Raw genomic sequence first — 23,670 nt, 5'->3', positions numbered from 1 at the left:
GCTCGAGGAGGATATGCACTGCATTATCAGACTAATAAAGGTTGAAGGAAATGGGCTTCTTGTAATGTGTCCAAAATAAAATCCCAACGGATGCGATCAAAGGCTTTTTCAAGATCAATCGTCACTGTCATCCAACAATCTTTCTTTTTTCGACTTCATTGAGTGAATGATATTTTGATTTATAATCGTGTTTTCAGAAATGTTACTGCCGGAGATGAAAGACACGTGATTAGGCGATATGAGACGAGGCGGGACATGTTGAAGGCGTCGGACCACAACCATAGTAATGAGATTGTATAAAACATAGCAGAGTGAAATAGGTCGAAAAGCCTTGAAGGTTGAAGGGCTTGTAACTCTTGGGATGAAGACAATAATAGTGCGATTAATGACAAGCTCAATATCCGCACCAGTAAAAATAGACTGAACCATGCGAGTAACAGATGATCCGACTATATCATAATGTTTTTGGTAAAATCGGCCGTGAATGCCATCAGTCCCAGGAGACTTGATAGGGGACATCACAAAGAGAGGATGCTTAATTTCATCAAAGTCAGGAATCCGATCAAGACTTTGAGAATCCTCAGGACTGGTATTTGGGAAGCAACCAACAAGAGGGCATTTCCCAGGAGGAGGATTATAAAAGGACTAGAGATTTCAAAAGAAATAAATAGCTTCCTCATTGATAGCTGTTAGTTGTACGATATTATAGTCTAACCTAGTAATTAAGATCAACTCTAAATCCTAAGTATTAGGTAGTTAAGTTCTAATAGGAGATTGTATTGTAATAGAATACTACTCATATATTGTATATAATAACAGAACGGTATTTATCCGTATCAATGCAAATTGAGAAATATTCTCTTCTCCCTCTCTCTCTCGATTATCTACAATAACATCTTCATCGGAACACCACTCGTCGGAAGCTAGCTGAATGAAGAACATACATTTTGCTCTTCTAGTTTGAGTAGTTCTCTTGTGAAAGTAGGGCGTATTTTTATCGCCAGAAGCAATCCAATTCATATGAGATTTTTGCTTCCATAAGAGCTATTCTTGGTCGAGGATCTGTTCAAGATCAGTTTAAAGTTGCACTTCCAAATAGATGAGTAAAGGGTTGTGATGTTGATCGATACTCTTTTGTATGCCCCGGAGTCATGCCATTATAGCGTTTTTGTAACTGGTAATAGAACCAAAAACAACATGATTCCATATTTCAGCCGCTTCACTAAACTTTATAACTGAATCAGTAATAGAAAGGGAATCATCCCAGTTATCATAGACAAATTGATGGAAATTCTCATGGAGGAGCCACCCCAAGAAATAATGAAACTGTCTCTTTTTATGGGGTTTAGAAGAACGACTAATGGAGATAAAGAGGGGTCGATGGTCAGATTTCATCTGAAGGAGATGAGTGATCAAGGTGTCAAGGAAAGATTCAAGCCAAAGGTCATTACACAAGGCTCGATCAAGGCGAACCGCACAATGCCCTCTATACCAAGTGAAATCATGATCCTGGTAACTGAGACATGAAGCTTAGAATAAAAAATGGCTAAAGCAAAATGTTGATAAGCTCTTAGACCTGCATCCTTTCCTTTTATCAGGAGAGCGAATTGATTTGAAGTCACCAAAAGTAATACATGGTTTCGTAATGTGATTAGAGATATCCCACACATAATTCCACAAAGGGGTCCTCTTAGCAAGAGCGGGTATCAGTTTTATTCCGAATTCTACAATGCATAAACTGGAAATGGCTAAATAGGATATCCACATAAATGTTATCGAACCAGCAGAGTCAGATTCCCCTAGCAAAACCATTGGCTTCAACCTTAAAGGAATTTGAGATTTTAAAGGCTACTATAGCTTTATCAGCATTGTTTAAGCTAATACGAGTCTCAATGAAATCCACAACATCATGATTATTATCCCTAAAAACTGACAGGTAACATGATTGAAGTTGTGATGGTCGCAACCTTAAAGGAGAAAGAAAACCACAAACAATGGGTTATTCAACCATGGCCTCTTGGCCACTATCATATTTCCTCCCTGCATAGGCAATAGCTGAAATTTGTGGATGAATACTATCATCAAGATGGATGGCTTGATGTTTTGATCGATCAAGAACAGCTAAGGAATTGATCTTGGGAGCAAGGGTGCAAGAGCTCTTAGAGGAGGAGGTCTCAAAACCACTACCTGGCAAAGTACGTGACCCCTGCATAGGAGCAAGGGCAATTACATGATGACTTCTAGAATTTTGTTTTTAGCAAAATACCTGTATTTTTAAGACTCATGGGCAAGTACGGTTTCTTGGGAACGTCATCCACTTTTTCTTTAGTCTTGAAATTAATTTGGAGAACATTAATGGGACTAATATTAATTTACGCCGAATCCTAGAGAGAGAATTGCTCATGGGTGACATCACTAGAATCTTTAAGAGGTTGCAAATTGGAACAGTTGACTGATTTTGAGGAATCGATTCAAAGACGGAGTTATTTTTCTAAATAATAGGATCAGGGATCTTATCAGCATGATTGGCAGAGGGTATAGCAGGTGATAACCATTTTTTTCCTTTCTACTAACATCCAAGGTCTGAAAAGATCAGTCGACGCTTGATTTTCTGACACCAGAGGTTCTATGAAACTGCATTTATAGATGGTGATTGGTAATCCGGGGAGCCAAACCTAAGCCATTTGCAGACTAGGAGAATCTTGAGAAGGATTGAAATCAACGGATCAAGGCTTAGCCGTGATGTAGAAACCAAAGATAGTCCAAATACCTTCGGTTAAAACTTCAAGAGTCTCCACGATCACTGAACTTAATTAAAAAAATAAAAACCATTCTCTATGTCTATCAACTTGAGAAAAAAACCTTTCCTTTTTTTCGAGTGAGGAGAGCCATTGGAGCCGGTTACCATGTCCTTATAGGAAATGGAGCGGGAAGGAGATGTTGGGTCACAAACCATCATCGGTGGTAATGAGAGGTCAGCAAGAGGGGGAGGATCGGGAGGGTCTTAATTCCTTCGGCCATGTTTTTTAGGGGCTCCGAGATGAAGAGAGTTTTCACAGATTTCAGATGATTCCATTTTAATTTTTTTTAAATAAAAAAGTGGCCAACAAGGAAAATCTCATTTATATAACTAGATTGAAACAATGTAATTGGTAAGGCAGGGGATGTAGGAGTGGTGGTATTGAAACAAACCTCTTTCAATGACAACACAACTAGGGTCAGGTTTGATTGAGTTGAGTTGATTCAAAAGATTTTGAGTTATTTGAGATAACAAGTCATATTTACAACTCCAACATTATATGAAATTTTTTGGTTCAAGACTAGTTCATAAAATTCAAGTCGAATCAAGTTGTTATCATTTTTGTTTAAATTTAATTGTAAATAGTTATAATTTTTTATTTTAATTTAAACGATTTTTTTGTACTTATATACAATACATAGTCAATTTAAACTTAAAAATTAATTAATTAATTACTAAAAAATTCGAGTTATTATTCGAATTGTATTTTATAATTCAACTGAAATTTAAATTTTTTTCGTCATATTTATGAAATTATGACTCGAAATTAATTCGAGTAGAGTCATAAAAATCAACTTTTCGAGTAGTAAACATGCAAGATTTTGGAAGCTCCGTTAACGGTGGAGATTCACTTAACAAGGATGAGAAGATCACCACCCTCAGATGGTATTTGATGCTTTTATAGGTAAAAAGTCTTAAAAGTAATCACAAGCTAGTGTTTGTATCACATGATTTTAAGCTTTTCCAGTTTTGGAAAATAACACAACAACTACATTTCCCCCCTTCTTTCTATATATAATTGTTGACTTATCTACTCCTTTAGATTTCATCATCTTTTTTTTCTTTTTCATGATTCATAATTATATCTAATGTATTTATTTTGATATATGTTCTTCTTTAAATTGTATTATGTTTTTATGTATAATTATATGGTTTTCATAATATTCTTTTATATTAATTGAATCTCAGTTTGATTAGCGTTGTAATTATTGTAGCATATTTGAATACCATTTTTTTAGAAAAACAATTAAATATTATTTTAAAAAAACAATTATGACTTTTATTTGAAAAATGAACGATTTTGAATTTATTTGAATTAAATTGAATAGAGTCGCCATCGACCTTTGGGCTGAATAGGTCGAATACCTAAAAACATTTTTAAGAAAAATCATTTTTAGACAAAATTTGGTCAGCATTTACCAAAAACTCAATTTTACGGGTCCGAGAGTCGATTACGCGTGGGGAAGGATAAGCACCCCCACACCGTCCAAAATTAGTACTTAAATCGCTTATACGTTGTCGTAAATGGTGGAAAGTATTATTCGAATATAAAGTTAAATTATGATCCATTTATTAAAATTTATTTAATTTGCTTCGAATTAACTATTTAAAGAAAATCCTTTAACTCAATAAGAAATCTTGAGATTTGCAATCCTCCGTCGGGAAAGCTATCTCAACTATTTCTTATTCGTAAAGAATATTCTCCCCACATTGATTTTAACAAATCAAATATAACTTGAACCTCACCATAAAATAAAATGGCTAATTATAAATATCCATTACATTGTTCAACTTAAAATAAAATGAATTAATAATTAGCAAAATGAAATCGGTTTATTTCAAGTTCGTATGTTGTTTGAATGTCATATCAGATTATACAACTTCGATCAAGTGATACTTTCCATGCCCATTGTACAAATACCGTTCTAGAAACTATTCGAATAACATTAATAGTTAAGGAAATGGAAACAAATACGATTAGAGACATGCGAAATACAATATTTACAATAAATAGAGTTAAGCATATTTACTTAAATATGATTCAAATGAATACATAGCATATAAAATATGTACATACAATAGGGATTTAAATATATACAAATGAATATTACAAACCAAAATATAATGACCAAAAAGTAAGTATTTGTAATTACAAGGACCAGAATGGGAAAAATAGAAACTTGAAGGAGCTAAACAGTAATTAAAAACAACCCAGAGCCAAGATTTAAAATATTAAACAAGTACTATAAATGAAAATAACTCATTAATAATAGTAAGGACTAAAATAAAATAAACCAAAAACATGGAGGATCAAATAACAATTAATCCTAAATATAACAATATTAAACAGTGACCAAAATGAAACAATCATAAATCACAGGGTCATATTCGAATATCAACAAAAATCCACAACACATGAAATCAGTGACTAAAATGAAATAATTACAAATGTCATGGCCAAATGTGAACATCAAAGAAAATATCATAATTCATGAAATCAGTGACTAAATCATAAATATCAAAAAATAAATGCCCAAAATAAAATATCATACATTTTTATTAATGATCAAAATAACAGATTATAGATGAGGAGGGACCTAGACTGTAATTACCCCACGACTCGAAAACACGGAACTAAAAGGGTGCAAAACGACACCGTTTCATGCACAATATTTAAGGCCCAAAATCAGGCCACAAAACATCATTTCCCTTATTTTATTCCGTGTAAGAAAATGAAGAGAGAGTTGAGAACTTTCTCAACTTTTCCCTCGTCGGGGAAAAAAGTTACCGTTCATTGGTGACAGCCGTGACGGCTCACAGCGGAGCCCACGATGACTCACAGTGGTCGGAGGGATCAAATGATCTCAAAAAGCTCATCCTTTCAATTTCTACCCAAACCCCAAGCTAGTTTAGCCTAAAAACGACCCCCACGTTTAGATCTACAAAAGGAATTCGAAAGGTTTACCTTACGCCGTCGCTAATTCCACCGTCCGATGGGGCCACCGTCGAGATATGTTGGCTTCCTCACTGGCACACACCTTTTCATCGTTAGGATTCGTAGTCCGACCGCCAGAGCAGTCGTCGTCGAAGACCCGAAGGTAATCTCCTTCTTTTTTTGGTTCGAATATATTTATTTTTTTCTCTTGTGTGTTTTCTTCTCTCTTTTTTCCTTTAATTTTTCTCTCTCAAACCCCGAATAATTTCTCCCCAATATTTCTCTCAATCCCCGATTCTATTTTTTTCTCTGCTTTTATGTTGCATGTATGATTGGTGGATTCTTTGTGATGACTTATGATAAATAGAATGAGGAGATAGGTTTGATGTGCCTCAAGATAGTATAGATTTGTTTTGATTTTTTTTCATTATTTTTCTCTGATTGCTCTGACTTTATTATGCTTGATGGACTTGTTGTCACTGTGGTTATCACTGTAGGATGGATGGGTTCTGATTGGCTCCGATTGCGGTGACGACAAGAGTGAAATTCGGCTTGAGCGGCGGTTGGATGTTATCCATTAGGGTGAAACCCTAGTTTCGGGGTGATCTGGACCGTTGGCTGGTTCAGATCCAATGGCTTGTTGGAGGTGGCGCTGACAGCTGAAAAGAAAAAACCCTAACGGGTTTGGGTGCTGGGCTTGGACCGGGTTAGGTTCAGACCTCGGCTCTGGACTCTAGTTGGTTCTAGTGGGTTGGGTTAGCTTGGGTTTGTTGAGTGATTGTAATTGGTCTCTAGGGATTGTATTGGGCTTCGGGTTATGGAGCCTGCAATGATGTAATAATAATAATAATAATAATAATAATAATAATAATAATAATAATAATATTTTTTTACCCAGGTAAAAGTGGGTCTACAGCATATTAAATAAAACGAATTCATTTATAAGTAGGAAAAGATCCATATAATTGTATATGTTACCTCTCATAACTACCAGTCAATAAATTTAATGAGAAAGATAAATACTATTTTTAATTTCGAGATAAACCAAAACTAACGTTTTATTTATAATATGTTTAATTTTTTTATATTTTATTAAATTGTTACTTTTGTGTCAAATATATATAAATATTAAATTATGATATAATGGGTGTAACGTAATATTTTATATTAAAAATATTTTTAAATTCATCTAAAATGATCATTGATTAAATGCTAAACGATCTATATTTATATTGATTATACTAAATACGGGCTTGATATCTTGTAAGTACTTCTAATTTTCCTATATAGAAATTATTTATGGATGTGAAAAAGAAAAAAATAACATTATAATAATTTAAACAAAATAAATTTTAAAAGAATAAATTATTTTTTAATATTTTTTTAAAAAATAAATACCAAATTATTTTTAATATTATCACTCATATTAAATCTATTAATCGATTAATCTGAATTGAATATTGTAAAAACGAAAGCTGACATTTTTAAAATTAGTCTACCTCATTTGCAAATATTAAAATTTAAATTTTAAAATTATTTAAAAGATTTTTTATCTTATCTTACTAAACCAACTTATTATTAATCCAAAAAAATACTATTTAATAGTTGATAAGAAAAATTACAAGTTTTGTTTTGTAAAAGGGAAAAAAGGGAAATGAAATAAAATAGAGGTATTTGGTATTTTCTTATAGGAGGCGTCAACTTTTGTTTCCCTATGAAAACGTTAGCTTTTTCTCTACAACTCTGACGCTCACTCCACTTTCTCTCATCTTTTTCTTCTTCATTTCTTCTTCTTATTCTTCCTCCTCCTTCGTTCATCACTTTCCTCACTTTTTCCAACAAGCCCAATCTGAATTTCACTTCCACTCATCTAATAATTTGGTGGGGGTTTCTTAAAAACCACCCTTAAAACCTCAAAACCCCCATTCTTTCTTTGCTTGTGTTCCAAGGGAAATGAGGGATGTTTTCATGGTTGTCAAGGATGGCTCTCGCTTTTTGGAGACCAGTGAGTCGATATGTTCGAATGAACAAGGATATAACATACCAACAGTACTGATGAGCTTGAAGAAGATTCTTCTTCATCTGTACCTGACTCACTTCTTTGGTGTAGAGACCTTGAAAAACACTGTTGTGGAGATTTCTCGTTTGCTGTTGTTCAAGCCAATGAGATCATCGAATCATAGTCAAGTTGAGACCGGCAAAATGCATTTTTGTTGGTGTCTATGACGGACATGGCGGCCCTGCTTCCCGCTTTATCTCTGATCATCTCTTTCATATTTGATTATAACTCCCTTTCCAGACTTTGCCGTTTTCTTTTCCTTTTTAGTAGGATTCTATTCAACTCAGAAAAAAAGTGGGTTTTGCTAACTTAAACTCTTTGTGATAAAATTTAACTCTTTGTGATAAAATTTTAAATTCGAGTCGAGTTACGTAATTAAACTTAAAATTTTTTATAATTTATAGATTGATTTTTAAGTTTGAGTCAATTTCATTAACTTTGCATGATATTGCATCACAAATAAAAATTATTATATTTATGCAAAAATTATTTATTTTTAAATTATTTAAATTAGAATCAAATAATATGATTCGTCAATTTGAATAGCTCAAAAAAATTTTATTCAATGCCCGCTCCTACTTTTTAGAGTGTCAAGTTCATTCTCAGGGTTTACCTAATTTTGTATGATTAACAAAGATGAGGACTATATATGATACAAAATAAATGATATTTTTAGTTTTATTGCATGTTGGTTTTTGTTAATTCATTCTACAAATGATCTTACACATGGTTTGACAGGGCTTGCTCGAGCAAATGGAAGGATTTCTGAAGATACTCTTAGAAGTGCTTTCTCTGCAACTGAAGATGTTTCTGGGTCTTGTACGTAGGACATGTGGAATAAAACCATTAATGGCTGCAATCGGATCTTGTTGTCTGGTTGGTGTCATATGGAGGGGCATGTTGTATGTTGCTAATTTGGGCGATTCTCGAGCTGTAATCGGCTGCTTGAGTAGATCGAATAAGATAGTCGCCGAGCAGTTGACTAGTGATCATAATGCAAGTAAAGAGGAGGTCAGACAGGAACTGAGGTCGTTGCATCCGGATGATTCGCATATTGTCGTTATGAAGCATGGAGTATGGCGTATCAAAGGAATCATTCAGGTATGTTCATTTTCGTTCGTCGGTCATCTGCTCCTGAGTTTTGTGCTATGATGTATATGTGTTGTTATAAATGGGGACCCTTACTATGAACATTTTATCTTTGGAGCTGTGTTTTTTCTTTTACTTGTCTCAGAAGTCAATTTGATATTCATTTGTTGAAAAACTTTTAGCTCAAGTCACTTGTGTTTTTGACTGTTGTATGTTCCTTGTGTTGGATTCACCTATGAACTGGTTCAGGTATCTAGATCCATCGGAGATGCATACTTAAAGAGGCCCGAGTTTTCCCTCGACCCATCTTTCCCATGGTTTCACCTTTCCGAACCAATCCGCCGACCTGTGTTAACAGCAGAGCCGTCATTGTGCACCAGGGTCTTACAACCTAGTGACAAGTTTCTCATTTTCGCATCAGATGGACTTTGGGAACATTTGACGAATCAGCAGGCCGTCGAGATCGTTTCAAGCTCCCCACGAGCAGTAAGTGCTGCTTTCATTGCATTTCTTTGCGTCTTCTTGTACCATGAAACTTTTCCCTCTCTTATTTTAGTTGAAACTAATGACAGGAAATTGCGAAAAGGCTCATCAGAACGGCTTTAAACGAGGTGGCTAGGAAAAGGGAGATGAGATATGATTATCTTAAGAAAGTAGACAAAGGGATAAGGCGGTTTTTCCACGATGATATTACAGTTGTTGTCATCTTTAGACCACGAATCGGCTGGTACAAAGATGTTCCGGAGCAGTCAGTAAAGGGGTTTGCCGACTCCAGCGGACCATCAAACTTCAACATTGATGTAAATCAGGAAATGAATGGGTCCATCATCTGAATTAATAGCTTGTCGCTTGAAATATTAGTGAGGTTTTTACCAAGTTTCTGTAAGGATTTTCACTTTATTTCCAAACATCTAGTAGTTGTTTCTTCTCCCATTACCATTACCAAGCAAAAAAGAAAACTTTGAAGTGATTTTGATTTCCTTTTATGGAAAGCTAAATTTTGATCTCCAAGTGGGTATTTATGTTGTAAAATTAACGAAATAGTTAACATCAAGTCGGAAATAATTGCTCATTCATAATAGATAAAGGCCAGTGAAATTATAACTCAAAGAGAAGAAAAATAGGGAAACAAAGTAACAGAGCAGAAAAAGAAACGAAAGGAAAAGCAACCATTTAATTAATGAATTTTACTGTAATGCAAAATGCGTACCATTCGTATAGGCTCGCTCTTCACTAGAAGCATTTCCTGTGTACAATTGATGGCCCGGATTCGTCATACTCCGCCTTCGAAATCCACATCTGCCAAAGTATATCCACTGTCAAATTCACCTTTTACCTATGGAAATTGTTCATCTAGAAAATGCAAGGAACAAACATTGTCTAAACTATTGTACATCAGCCATTCGTTTAATCTGAGGCATAGTCCTTGTGAGGTAGCTTACGACATAGAATACACAGTTGTTTATAAGCATATCTATGTAAAACATGAGATTGTAACAAATAGTGAGGGACTCGGCCTCGATATGATTGGTTTTTCGACAATAAGGGGGATAGAGTACCTGCTGGAAGGTGCTGAGGGATGCCAAAATGGAGCCTCCTATCCAAACACTGTACTTTCTCTCCGGCGGTGCAACCACTTTAATCTTCATGCTGCTAGGAGCTAGCGCAGTGATTTCCTTGCTCATTCTGTCGGCAATTCCTGGGAACATAGTGGTGCCACCACTGAGGACAATATTTCCGTATAGATCTTTCCGAATATCCACATCACATTTCATGATAGAGTTGTATGTCGTTTCATGAATGCCAGGAGCTTCCATCCCGATCATGGATGGCTGGAAGAGGACCTCTGGACAGCGGAATCGTTCGGCTCCAATGGTAATAACCTGTCCATCTGGTAGCTCATAGCTTTTCTCCACAGCAGAGCTGGTTTTTGCCGTCTCCAACTCTTGTTCATAGTCGAGAGCAATGTAAGCTAGTTTCTCCTTCACATCCCTAACAATTTCCCGTTCAGCCCGTCGTCGTGAAAGAATACCACGCTCCGTTAAAATTTTCATGAGGGCATCGGTGAGATCACGACCAGCTAGGTCGAGACGCAAGATGGCATGAGGGAGAGCATAGCCTTCGTAGATAGGAACAGTGTGGCTCACACCATCCCCAGAGTCCAAAACAATACCTAAAAAATAACCATACATGTTATGGAAACAATGGCTAAGAAACGTGTTTGTTCAGATCACAATCACTACAATTCTACAATAAGTCGAACCAAAAGTGCTTACCGGTTGTTCGACCACTGGCATACAAAGAAAGAACGGCCTGGATAGCTACATACATAGAAGGGGCATTGAATGTTTCAAACATAATTTGAGTCATTTTCTCACGATTGGCCTTGGGGTTAAGAGGAGCTTCTGTGAGGAGAACCGGATGTTCCTCGGGGGCAACTCGAAGCTCATTGTAAAAGGAATGATGCCAGATTTTCTCCATATCATCCCAATTGCTAACAATACCATGCTCAATTGGGTACTTCAAAGTCAAAATGCCTCTCTTTGATTGAGCTTCATCTCCCACATAAGCATCCTTTTGGCCCATGCCAACCATCACCCCTGTGTGACGTGGGCGACCAACAATACTAGGGAATACAGCTCTCGGAGCATCATCTCCAGCAAATCCAGCCTGAAAAGTTCACCATCATCAATCAGCATCACAAGATCAATCGAATCAACAAACTTTTCCAGACTATACTCGTTATAGAGATCATACGAATCAGGGAAGGACCTAGAATTTTATCCTAGGGGCTTACAAAAATTTTAGGGGGATCGAACTTAAAGAATTTTAGGAGAAAAACAGATTATCTATAGAAAATACAAAGAAAAAAAATTTAATTATAGCAGAATTTGAAATTTTCAAGGGGCTGCCGCATACGAATCAGGGAAGGACCTAGAATTTTATCCTAGGGGCTTACAAAAATTTTAGGGGGATCGAACTTAAAGAATTTTAGGAGAAAAACAGATTATCTATAGAAAATACAAAGAAAAAAAATTTAATTATAGCAGAATTTGAAATTTCAAGGGCTGCCGTCCCGCCAACCCCTCTCGTCCATCCCTAATACGAATGCTTACCTTGACCATTCCGTCCCATTGTCACAAACAAGAGGCTGGATATCTTCGTTTTCTGCATTTTTTCTGCTGCCTGTTTCACAGAAAAACGTCAATATCATATTATTTATTAAATGATCCCATATCAGAATCTGATCATCCTAAACCAGAAGCTATTCCTAATAGGTGGCACTATTAGCATCCGAATCGAAATGACATCATGAAGCAGGAATAACACTAGCATTATTTTCTCCATCGTCCACTGAAAACGAACTTCATTCAATGAGGAACTCAACAAATAAATTTGTATTCAACTCTTGATCTAACTTGTTGAATCAATCAGAATCAAATTAAAGGATAAAATTAGGATTGTGTACCTTGATAATGAAGCAGGGTTAGCAAACAATTAAAGGCAAATTAAGTGAAAAAATAAGCATTTTACTTGAAAAGATGCTAAAGTCGAAGATTTAGCATCCACGTCCGATGAAATTAGAAAATAATACCCAAAAAAAACCGGGAAAAAGAAACAAATACCTTTGGTTTGTGGATTCTCAGCCTCAACGGATTGTTGGTGGAATTGTGCAGTTAAAGATACCCGCCCTCTTTGTTTTTAAAGAGCAAATCAAACTCTCTTCAAATGTAAAATCTCTGGCCGTCCATTCCATTGCCACCCCCATTACGGACCCCATTCCTCGTCACGTTCTTGGTGGAAACAGCTGGCTTCTTTAGTCCTTTTTTCGAAATTAATTGGTTGATCCCTTCAAATTATTATTCTATTTTTTCATAAAAATATTTTGATCAATTCAACATTTAATTTCCCTCCTTTATATTTTTCAAAAGTTCAAAACATTTTCCCAAACTTAAAATAAATAAAAATCATTTCAAGCAGTTAAATTTAAGACAAATTACGTATTTAGCCCGTACTCTTTTATACTTTGTTTTAGTCACTAATTACTTTTTCTATACAAATAGAGTCGTTAGTTATTAAAAAGAGAAATTTTTTTAAAAATGAAGTTTGTAAAGTAAAGATAGATACAATAAATTGTTTGTATAGGTAAAACGAAGCACAAAAGAGATTAAAATACTGAAAGACCACCGATAACAGTAAATCAATCGATCGTTGTGAGAAAACTATCTACGAATATAAATCGTTATTTTTTAGCTACAGATAATCGAAACAAACTAAAACGTATCGTTAGATATGCTTTTAAAAAATAAATAGTTTGATGACCAAAATAAAACCAAAATAGATGAGTGTTAAATACGTAATTTAACCTTACATTTATTATTTAAAATTATCCATTAGTAATGTTCGTAAGATTTGATTTATATTAACTATCCATCTAAAGTTTGAATTTGTCAAATGATATTATAGAAAATTAAAAATATATATTTAAAAATATCATCAAATAAAATGTATATTCTAATATATCGATTCATTTTTCGTGAATTATTAATCATAGATGTGTACAATCTCTTTCAGACTAGCTGTCAAAGGGCAAATTGGGCCTCACTAAAGAAAGAAAAAGTGTGTAATAAAACTTTATTAGTGGACTAATTATATGGAAAAAAGATGCAAATAGCCAGTTCAGCATTCGAAAGTCGAGTTTTTTTAATAAGAATTAATATAAAAGAGTTTTTAATAAGAATTAATATAAAATAAGTGTTCAAATTATTATTTTCTTATTCATTATTTAAATTATTTTTCAATTAATTAGATGTTTTATGAAAGGAACTCGAATCAATTCTTGGAGGATGAGGGTCTATTAAAAATTTAAATTAAAAAAGTGGGAGGGACAAAGGACTTATTTGATTAATATTTAAACTAAAAGATACTTAGAATGCTATTATACCAAATATTTGGCCATACAAGAATAACTTTGTCTATGCATGTACCTAACATTACAAACATTATCATTTTAAGTGCTTTGGCTATGATGATATTAAAGTTTTGTTAAGTAACACATGTCATGTTCTGATAATTTTAAATTTTTAATTTGTTTTTCAAGATTGTCATTTTAAAAAAATTCTAAATTTTTTCTCAAATATAAAAAAACTCAAAACTTAGAAAACCTTAATTTTAATCCCTAAACACACATCGATCACCGTCATTTACCACTTTTGTCGTCGATCAAACCTTCACCATACTGAACCTCAGCCTGATGGCGATACATTGATGGCTCAAACCCTAAAACTCAACTACACGATCCAAATTCAAAAAATTGAAAATATTGGCCTACACGCCCGACGACAAGGCCGACGACGATCAACAGGGAGATGAGAGAGACATCGACAACAATGATCATGGGTACACAAAAGAGATGGTAATGTTAGGGTTAGAAATTCTAATGTTGATTTTATGCATTGAGTTTTTTTTAATTGTAGATAATTAATTTTTTAATACAATAATTTTTTTTTTAAAAAAAAAATTTCAAAAGTGTCTAAACGTGCACATGTCACTTAACAAATTTGTCGACCTCTACTCAATTCACCGATTGAGAGCAATATTTGCTTTCCTAAAACTATTTTTGAGAAAAACGGCTGAAGATAATGTGCAAAAAAAGGTTGCTAGACCTTACACCTCCTTTTATATCCAAGTTACCATAACATATTAGGTTTCTATTATTTCAAATTAATTAAATCTTTATTTAATTAATTTAAATTAAATATCGGGATTATTAAAACATATTTATATCAACATACATTAACTCTAGATATTTTAGTAACGTACAACAAATTGTACATCTTTGCTCATTTAAATCCTAGGGTGTGACCCTGTAGGTTCTTGTAACGTTAGTAGTATTATTAGAACAATTCTAATATTACATACAATGAGTGACATCTAGCAATATATCATTGTTACCTAAGTTACAAGAAATATGATTCGACATATCATCTTCATCATTAACTCTTTTTTATTACATCCTTTTGTCCTTTATATCTAGAGTAGGCACAAGTCTTCGAATAGTCACACTTGCCCATATATGTTTCTTGATATCTAGAGTAGACTTTAATTAACGAAAAATTTGTGATATCTAATATCAACTTATTCGAGCATTGCCATGCATTTCTAGTCTCACTCAATCAAGTGGCCTGTGATATTTCTATTTGTAGGAAGGAAAAATCCTATCTTAATCATACATACCACTACATATCGTGATATATTCAATAACATCTTTATAGAGCAACCATTATGGAGCATGTTTAACTGCATCAAAACATACAACAATATAAGTTGGGATAACATTGATCTCAAGTCTGAGGATCATACATATAGTCATCACCATGAGCAATGTTATGACTATCACATAATAATTCAAGACATATGCTCATGGTGGGTCAATCCAATACATTTTTCTCTAACAATATAATCATGTATCAATTCTGAAATCTCTATGTCAATGACAACTCGTTGTCATCAATCAATAACATGTTAGTTAAGGGTATTATTATTGTCCATGCTCATAATAATACTTGACTAGGGATCTTTTAATAATAACAATTATGTTATTATATGGACTTATTATCTTTCAGTTTATGTTAAACACATATATATACTAAAAATAATAGCGGCAATGCCTTTATTCAATAAAAATCAGTAAATAAAATGTATCATTAAATCATCATATGATTGGTCCTTAGACATACTCTAACAATCTCCCACTCGCACTACGACCAATCACTCACATATTTAATACCGAGTGACTCAGTGTGACGATCATGCCTCTGTGTAAGAGGCTTCGTCAAGGGATCAACAATCTTGTCTTCCGTGTGTACTCTGTATATTTCCACATCCTCGACCTATAATCTCTCGAATGAGATGAAAGCGCCTAAGAATATGTTTGGACCGTTGATGAGATATGGGTTCCTTTCTTGTGCAATGGCTCCATTATTGTCACAACAGAGTTTTATAGCATCTGATATACTAGGAATATCCCCTAGTTCATATATGAACTTATTGATCCAAACAACCTCTTTTGCTGCTTCACTGAATGCAATGTATTCAACTCTATTGTAGAATCAGTTATTGTGTCTTGCTTCAAACTTTTCCAGCTCACAGCACCTCCATTAAGACAAAACACAAAACCTGATTGTGATCGTGAGTCACCCTTGTCAGTTTGGAAGCTGGCATCAGTATAAACTTTTACACTAAGCTCTTCCCTCCATAGACAAGAAATGTATCCTTAGTTCTTCTTAAATACTTAAGGAATTTTTACCGCAACCTAGTGATTTTCACCAGGTTTACCTGATACCAACTCGTCATGCTTAAAGCATACGATATATCTGGTCGAGTAGATATCATGGCATACATATAACCAATAGCCGAAGTATATGGAATCTTATTCATAATTCTCTTTCTTGTGGAGTTGAACGACACATTTCTTTGAAAGAGAAATGCCATATCTCATAGGCAAAAATCCTTTCTTGGATTTTTCCATACTGAACCTTTTCAACACTTTTTCTATATATGTGCTTTGACTCAGACCTAGAAGTCATCTTGATCTATCTTTATAGATCTTAACTCCTAAGATATACGCTGCCTCACCCAAATCTTTCATAGAAAAACAACTACCTAACCAAGTCTTAAGAGACAATAAAGTAGGTATATCATTTCCTATGATGAGTATGTCGTCTGCATACAAGATTAGGAAAGAAACAATGCTCCCACTAGCCTTCTTATAAAACACAAGGCTCATCTTCATTATGATAAAACCAAATTCTTTGATTGCATCATTGAAAATAAAATTCCAGCTTCGAGAAGCTTGCTTTAGTCCATAAATAGACCTCTGTAGCTTACAAACCTTTCAGCATTTCCTAGAGCAAAAAAACCTTTCGGTTGTGTCATATACACATCCTCTTCGAGTTCCATTAAGGAAAGTGATTTTGACATCCATTTGCCATATTTCATAATCATGGAATGCAACTATTAGAAGCAAGAACATATGGACTTAAGCTAAGGGGAGAATGTTTCGTCATAGTCTACACCATGAACTTGTCGAAAACCTTTAGTGACTAATCGCCCCTTGTATTTTTACATTACCATCCATGTCAGTTTTCTTCTTGAAAACCCATTTACACCCTGTAGGTTTGACCCCTTCAGGTGGTTCAACCAAAGTCCACACTTGGTTCACTAACATGGAATCCATCTAAGATCTCATGGCTTCAAGCCATTTCTCATATTCTATGCTAGACACTGCCTCTTGATAAGTTATAGGCTCATCTTGATCCATAAGAAGAACATCTCCATGTGGTAATGAGAAATCCAAATCTCAGGTACATGGCGTTCTTTTGTGGATCTGCACAGTGGTGTTGTTTCAAAATCTGTTATTGTCCTCAACAACTTGTGAAACATGCTCAACTTCAGGTTCATGATTTGTTGTTCTTGAACTTCTCCAAGTTCAATATTTCTACCTTTCCATTTCTTTAAGAGAAATTCTCTTTCGAGAAAAACTCCCGTTCAACAAACACTTTGTTCTCATTAGGGTTTAAGAAATATATCCCTTAGTTTCTTTAGGATATCCAAAAATATACACTTATTAAATTTAGGTTCGATCTTGTGAGAAATCTAATGTTTTACATAAGCTTCATAACCCTAAATCTTCATAAAAGGCATGTTAGGACGCTTCTCAGTCCATCTCTCGTATGGTGTCTTTTGAACCAATTTAGATGGAACACGATTTACTGTAAAAGTGGATATTTCAAGTGCATGTCCCCAAAAGAAGTCAGAAGATCACTAGACTCATCATCGATTGAACCATGTCTAACAATGTTCAATTCATTCTTTCATAAACTCCATTCCATTATGGTTTACTAGGTGGTGTAAGCTGTGAGACAATCCTACATTCTTTCAGGAGTTCATCAAACTCTATGCTTAAGTATTCTCCACCTCGATCTGATTGAAGTGCCTTAATAATCGTGCCTAGTGATTTTGTACTTCATTTTTAAATTCCTTAAACTTTTCAAGAGCTTCAGATTTATGGCGCATAAGATAAATATACCCATACTGACTAAAGTCATCGGTGAAAGTAATGAAGTAATAGAATCCACCTCTGGCTTGTGTATTCATCGGTCCACATACATCACTATGTATTAACCCCAATAAAACCAGTTGCTCACTCACCTTTACTATTAAAGAAGCTTAGTCATTTTCCCAAAAGCAAGATTCACATACATCATATTGTCGAAATAAAATGAATCTAAGAATCAATCTTTATGGAGTTTTGATATGCGTTCTCACTTATATGGCCTAAACGACAATGCCAAAGATAAGTTTGATTCGAGTCATTGTTTTTTATCTTTTAGTTTTATGTTATAAATGGTGTTTTGTTTATCCAAAATATAGAGACCATAACCTATTATGAAGAACCATAAAAACATTATCGAGATAAAAAGAACAACAATTATTCTAATAATAATCTCAAAACCAATCTTGTCCAAACAAGAGATAGAAATAATGTTCTTAGTCAAACTAGGCACAAAATACAATCCTCTAAATTTAAATCAACTCCCCTAGGAAAATATAAAACATATGTCCCTAAACATCAACTCTTGCTCCATTTCCCACTCGTAGGTCTACGTCTCCTTTAGCCATATTTCTTCTCTTTTGCATTCCCGTACAGAAGTATAAATATGTGAACCACAACCGATATCTAATACCCAGGAAGTAGACATTGACAAATTAACATCAATAACATAAATACCTGAAACAAACATTCTGTTTGCATTTGCCTTCTTGACCTCTTCATGGTAAACAAGGCATTTTCTCTTCTAATGTCCGGTCTTATCTCAATGGAAACATTTCCTTCCTTGCTAACTCTCCATTTAGGTTTCAATGCATTTTTCCTTTCGGCTTGGCCTTACCATTTCCCTTAGACTTTGCCACTACCTTTTTTTTACATTTCCTTTGTCCTTGTGGACCATCAAAATGGGCTTAGGTCTAACCTTTTTCATGTTACTTTCAGTAGTTCCTAACATGCCAAGTAACTGTGACAAAGTCTTTTAATTTCATTCATGTTGAAACTAAGGAAAATTGATTAAAGCTATCTGGAAATGATTGCAGGATAACATCGGTAGCCATTCATCTTGAGAGGAAATCCTAACTTTTCCACATTTGGATATAGCCCATCATCTTGATGACATGAGCTCCTACTAGAGATCCCTCATTTTGCATTGAAATAGAGCTTTAGAGGTCTCATACCTCTTTGACGTGCTTACGCTTCTATATTTTCTTGAGATTTTGAATCATCTCATATGCAACCATGTCCTCATGTTGCTTCTGAAGCTCGGGAGTCATGGTTGCAAGCATTAGACATTCTACGTCTAACAATAAAATCATACATATTCACCGAATGAAAAACTAGAACACGCATCTCATACATATCACATCAACCAAGAATTTAACCCGAATTCAAATTGTACAAGTGGCTCTGATACCACTGTTGAATCGTCGGCTCCCATGGAGCAGCAGAAACAAAAATTTAACAGTCTCACCAGTGATCCAAGTACGATAAACCGAAATCAGGAGGAAAGGATGCGAATACTTATAGCGGGTTCCTTGAAAAACAATAAGGACAACGACGGCTAATGGTGGTGTCGATCGATTCAAATCGTAAGCCTCCAAGAAATCATGTCTCAACCTTTACTCAGTTCACCCAATTGAGAGCAATATTTGCTTTTCCTATTTTGTTTTTTGAGAAAACGATTGAAGATAATGTGTAAAAAAAGGGGTTGCTAGACCTTACACCTAATTTTATATCCAAGTTACCCTAACATATTAGGGATTTTATTATTTCAAATTAATTAAATCTTTATTAAATTAATTTAAATTAAATATTTAGGATTATTAAAACATATGTATATCAAACATACATTAACTCTAGATATATTTTTAGTAACGTACAACAAATTGTACATCTTTGCTCATTTAAATCCTAGGGTGTGACCCTGTAGGTTCTTGTAACGTTAGCAGTAATTATTAGAATAATTCTAATATTACATACAATGAGTGACATCTAGCAATATATCATCGTTACCTAAGTTACAAGAAAATATGATTTGACATATCATCTTCGTGATTAACTCTTTTATGTATTACATCCTTTTGTCCTTTATATCTAGAGTAGGCACAAGTCTTCGAATAGTCACACTTGTATAGCCCATCTATTTTCTTGATATCTAGAGTAGACTTAATTAACGAATAATTTGTGACATCTCATAACAACTGCATCAAAACATACAACAATATATGTTGGGATAACATTGATCTCAAGTCTGAGGATCATACATATAGTCATCACCATGAGCAATGTTATGACTGTCTAATAATAATCCAAGACATATGCTTATGGTGGGTCAATCCAATACATTGTCTCTAACAATATAAACATGTATCAATTCTGACATCTCTATGTCAATGACAACTCGTTGTCATCAATCAATAACATGTTAGTCTTAAGGGTATTATTATTGTCCATGCCCATAATAATACTGCTAGGGATCTTTTAATAATAACAATTATGTTATATTGAACTTTTTATCTTGCAATTTATGTTAAACATATATATAACTGAAAAATAATAAAGTCAATGCCTTTATTCAATAAATTCGATAAATAAAATGTATCATTACAATCATCATCATATTATTGGTCTTTGGGCATACTCTAACAGGTAGTAAGTATGTATGGGTAGGAATTTCAAAGCATAAGGGTAGAGACTACGTCTAGTCAAGATATTTACAATTTGATATGCTTTACTTTACTTTTTTCTCCTTTAGTAAACCATATTTTTTTTGTGTTATTTTTTCATTAAAACGTTGTATCATGATTAATTGAGGTGTTGATTTATAATTGTTCGTAGAAATTTAAGGTTTTTGTAATGAAAAGAGGTTACATTAAAGATTCAACCTTGATATAAGACTACCCTACTTCGAAGAGATGACTTTAAAGTCCTACCTTCACCTTCTTAGGAGTAAAACCAACCCTTTCTTTTAATATAAAACCCAAAGGCATAGATTTTAAGATTTTCATCTATGCACAAAACTTCTTTCAAGTGGACAACGTGAGACATCTTGTATTGATTCTATGAATAAAAATCTCAAACTATTGGGGAACAAAAGAAGAGAAAAAATGAAGAAAAAAAAAAGAAAAACAAGAAAAAAATAGAAAAGTGAACTCTGGGTAAAAAAAAATATAGTCTAGAGCGATCAAAGAAAAAAGAGAAAAAAAGTGGAAGTAGATTCAAATCAAACAAAGTGGAAGTAAGTTAATATCAGAGTTGGTCCTTAGTTTAATCATTTTTCAAACAATCGTTTGGACCTACTTTGTTAGGTCAAATTAAGAAGCTTCAATTGTCAAAATACATGTTAAGATAAATGCAAATGGAAAACAATGAGACTATAGATTTCAAAAATAAGTTTGATGAGTGCTTGTACTACAAGGAAAGTTTACATTTCCAATGATTATGAGTTAAAGTGAGAGATTTTGTAGAAATCTCAGTGTAGTCTACTTACTATGAATTCATGAGGGCAAAAGATTTATCAAGATTTGAAGAGTTACTTTTGGTGGTCAGGTATAAAAGAGAAGTGAAAGAATTTTTTTTACAAAGTGATTAACATGTAAACAAGTGAAGGTCAAGCATTATATGCTTTTTGGGTCTCTTCAACCAATATTCATTCTACAATAAAAGTGGGAGAGACTCACTATGTACTTCATGAAAGGACTTCCATTACCTTTGAGCAAGAAAGATTGACTAATTATGATAACACATTTCATTCTAGATGAATTATTCCTTGGAAAAGTATGTAGAATTGTATATTCGATAAGTTGTAAGACTTCATGGTGTGATATTATATCGTGATTTTAGGTTTACTTTGAAGTTTTGGATTTATATACGTAATGTCTTGTGGAAACGATTAAATTTTAGTATTTTGTTCCATCTTTAGAAAATAGAAAATCTAATAGAATTATCTATATCTTGGAAGACATCCTCTATGTTTATATGATAGAGTTTGAGGGATCATAGAAGAAATAATTATCATTATCCAAGTTTGTGTGCAACAATTATCGGTAAAGCATTAAGATGACACTATATAAGGCTTTATATGGTGGTAGGTGTCAGACTCCTTCAAATTGGCGTAAACTCTGTGAACATGTGATCTTTGTTAAGTAATTGAGCGAGATTTGGTTAAAATATGTCAAGGAAAAAGTAAAGATCATTCAAGACAATCTCAAAATGACTTTACACAGACAAAAATCTTATTCTAATCTTAAGAGGAAGTAGTATGTGGTTGGAGAGAAAGTGTTTCTCAAATATCACCGAAGAAGATGTTTAGATTTGAAAGAAAGGGAAAGCGTAGCCTCAAATTTATTGGTCCTTATTAGATTCTGAAAAGAGTTGTCCCAATGTTATACCAATTGGTTTTTCTCTAGAATTAGCTAGTTTTCATAACATCTAAAATTACGGATATCTAGATTGAAAATAACGAAATAGTTGAATTGTATAATGGATAAATTACCCAAAGAATTATGAAAGCTTGTGCAAACAACCTGTTGTAACCATTGGATCTTGATGAAAGTCTTCATATTCAATATTGTTTATTAGATATATGAGTTTAGATGAATTATTTTTAACTAAACAATGAGATTTTAGATTAGAATCAAATAATGGAAAAGATGAACTAAAGTTCATATTCTTTTCGCCCATGAGTGGACATCGGTAAGAGAAAGGGGTAATACACATATTTTTCTTCATTTTCTTCCACTCTACTTAGATTTTTAGTAGCTTTATAAAAAACATTATCTCCATCAATTTCTCTACAATATGTGTATAATATTAAAAAATTTTAGAGAGTACTGAAAAAACCTTAAAAATTCTTATGAAATTTTAGAGAGAGTTTAAAGTTTGAGTAGATGACATTAAATTCTCTCTGTCCATGATTTTTGTCTCATGTTGATTAATATAAAGTTTTAAGAGATAAGTTTGACCATATGTTAAGAGATATATAATAAAAGAAATGACAAAATGATCTTCAAAAGTGATTGACATATTTGATAGATTTGTTTTGATCAGTGTATAAAGGTGGGATATAAAAGGGTGAAAAGTAAATATAAGTACTATTTTTTGTTGACTTTTTTAATAGAATATTTTTAGTGGAACAATTTTCAAAATCAAATAGATAAAAATTATAGGTAAGAGAAAGTATAAGTTAATACTAGATGAAATACACTCCCTTATTTATTTAATGTTTATATTTTATTATTTTGTTGTATATATGGCGTTGTTAATGATAATTTTGTAAATTAATAACTCGTGTTTTGCATGTGTAAATGGTTTCATAGCTGTAAGACAAGAACCAAAGGTTAAGACTTCTAAAAGCAAGAAGAATGTTGGAAGCTAAAGCCCCCTTTAGGCTTATTTTGGATATTTAATAAGCTGGGATAAAAGGTGAGTGAATTTATTGCTTTTATACATAAATTATGGATTTGAAAGGCTTGTGATAGGCCTATCCATATACGAATTTTCATTGCGTCAAGGTATGAAAATTCATGTCTGAGTGATACATTCTTCTTTTATAAATTACGTTGTGTATATAAAATGTAGCATCCCATACCTAGTCTGGGAGACAAACCCAAATACATGAGCGTATATTCAATTCCAATCATGTTGGACAAAACAAAATCCTAAATCATGGGAAC

At 33.6% G+C, this 23,670-nt stretch overlaps 1 protein-coding gene and 1 pseudogene across 1 annotated transcript; one reads left to right on the top strand and one right to left on the bottom strand.

Moving 5' to 3' along the window:
* Window positions 1–7,966: 7,966 nt before the first annotated feature.
* LOC120196997 lies at window positions 7,967–9,874 on the top strand (annotated as a pseudogene).
* Window positions 9,875–9,927: 53 nt separating this feature from the next.
* LOC120197001 (actin-like) lies at window positions 9,928–12,047 on the bottom strand. The gene is made up of 4 exons (XM_039198655.1): window positions 12,000–12,047; window positions 11,160–11,553; window positions 10,443–11,056; window positions 9,928–10,182 (listed from the first exon to the last, which is right to left on the bottom strand). The coding sequence occupies exons 1-4, from the start codon at window positions 12,006–12,008 to the stop codon at window positions 10,117–10,119; spliced, it is 1,083 nt and encodes a 360-aa protein (XP_039054586.1). The 5' UTR covers window positions 12,009–12,047; the 3' UTR covers window positions 9,928–10,116.
* Window positions 12,048–23,670: the final 11,623 nt, after the last annotated feature.

This window comes from Hibiscus syriacus, unplaced genomic scaffold (genome assembly GCF_006381635.1).
Source record: "Hibiscus syriacus cultivar Baekdansim isolate YM2019G1 unplaced genomic scaffold, ASM638163v2 tig00117038_pilon, whole genome shotgun sequence".
In the NCBI taxonomy this organism is placed as follows: domain Eukaryota; kingdom Viridiplantae; phylum Streptophyta; class Magnoliopsida; order Malvales; family Malvaceae; genus Hibiscus; species Hibiscus syriacus.
Note: the sequence above shows the minus strand (reverse complement) of the source record. Positions and strands in the feature narration are given on the sequence as shown.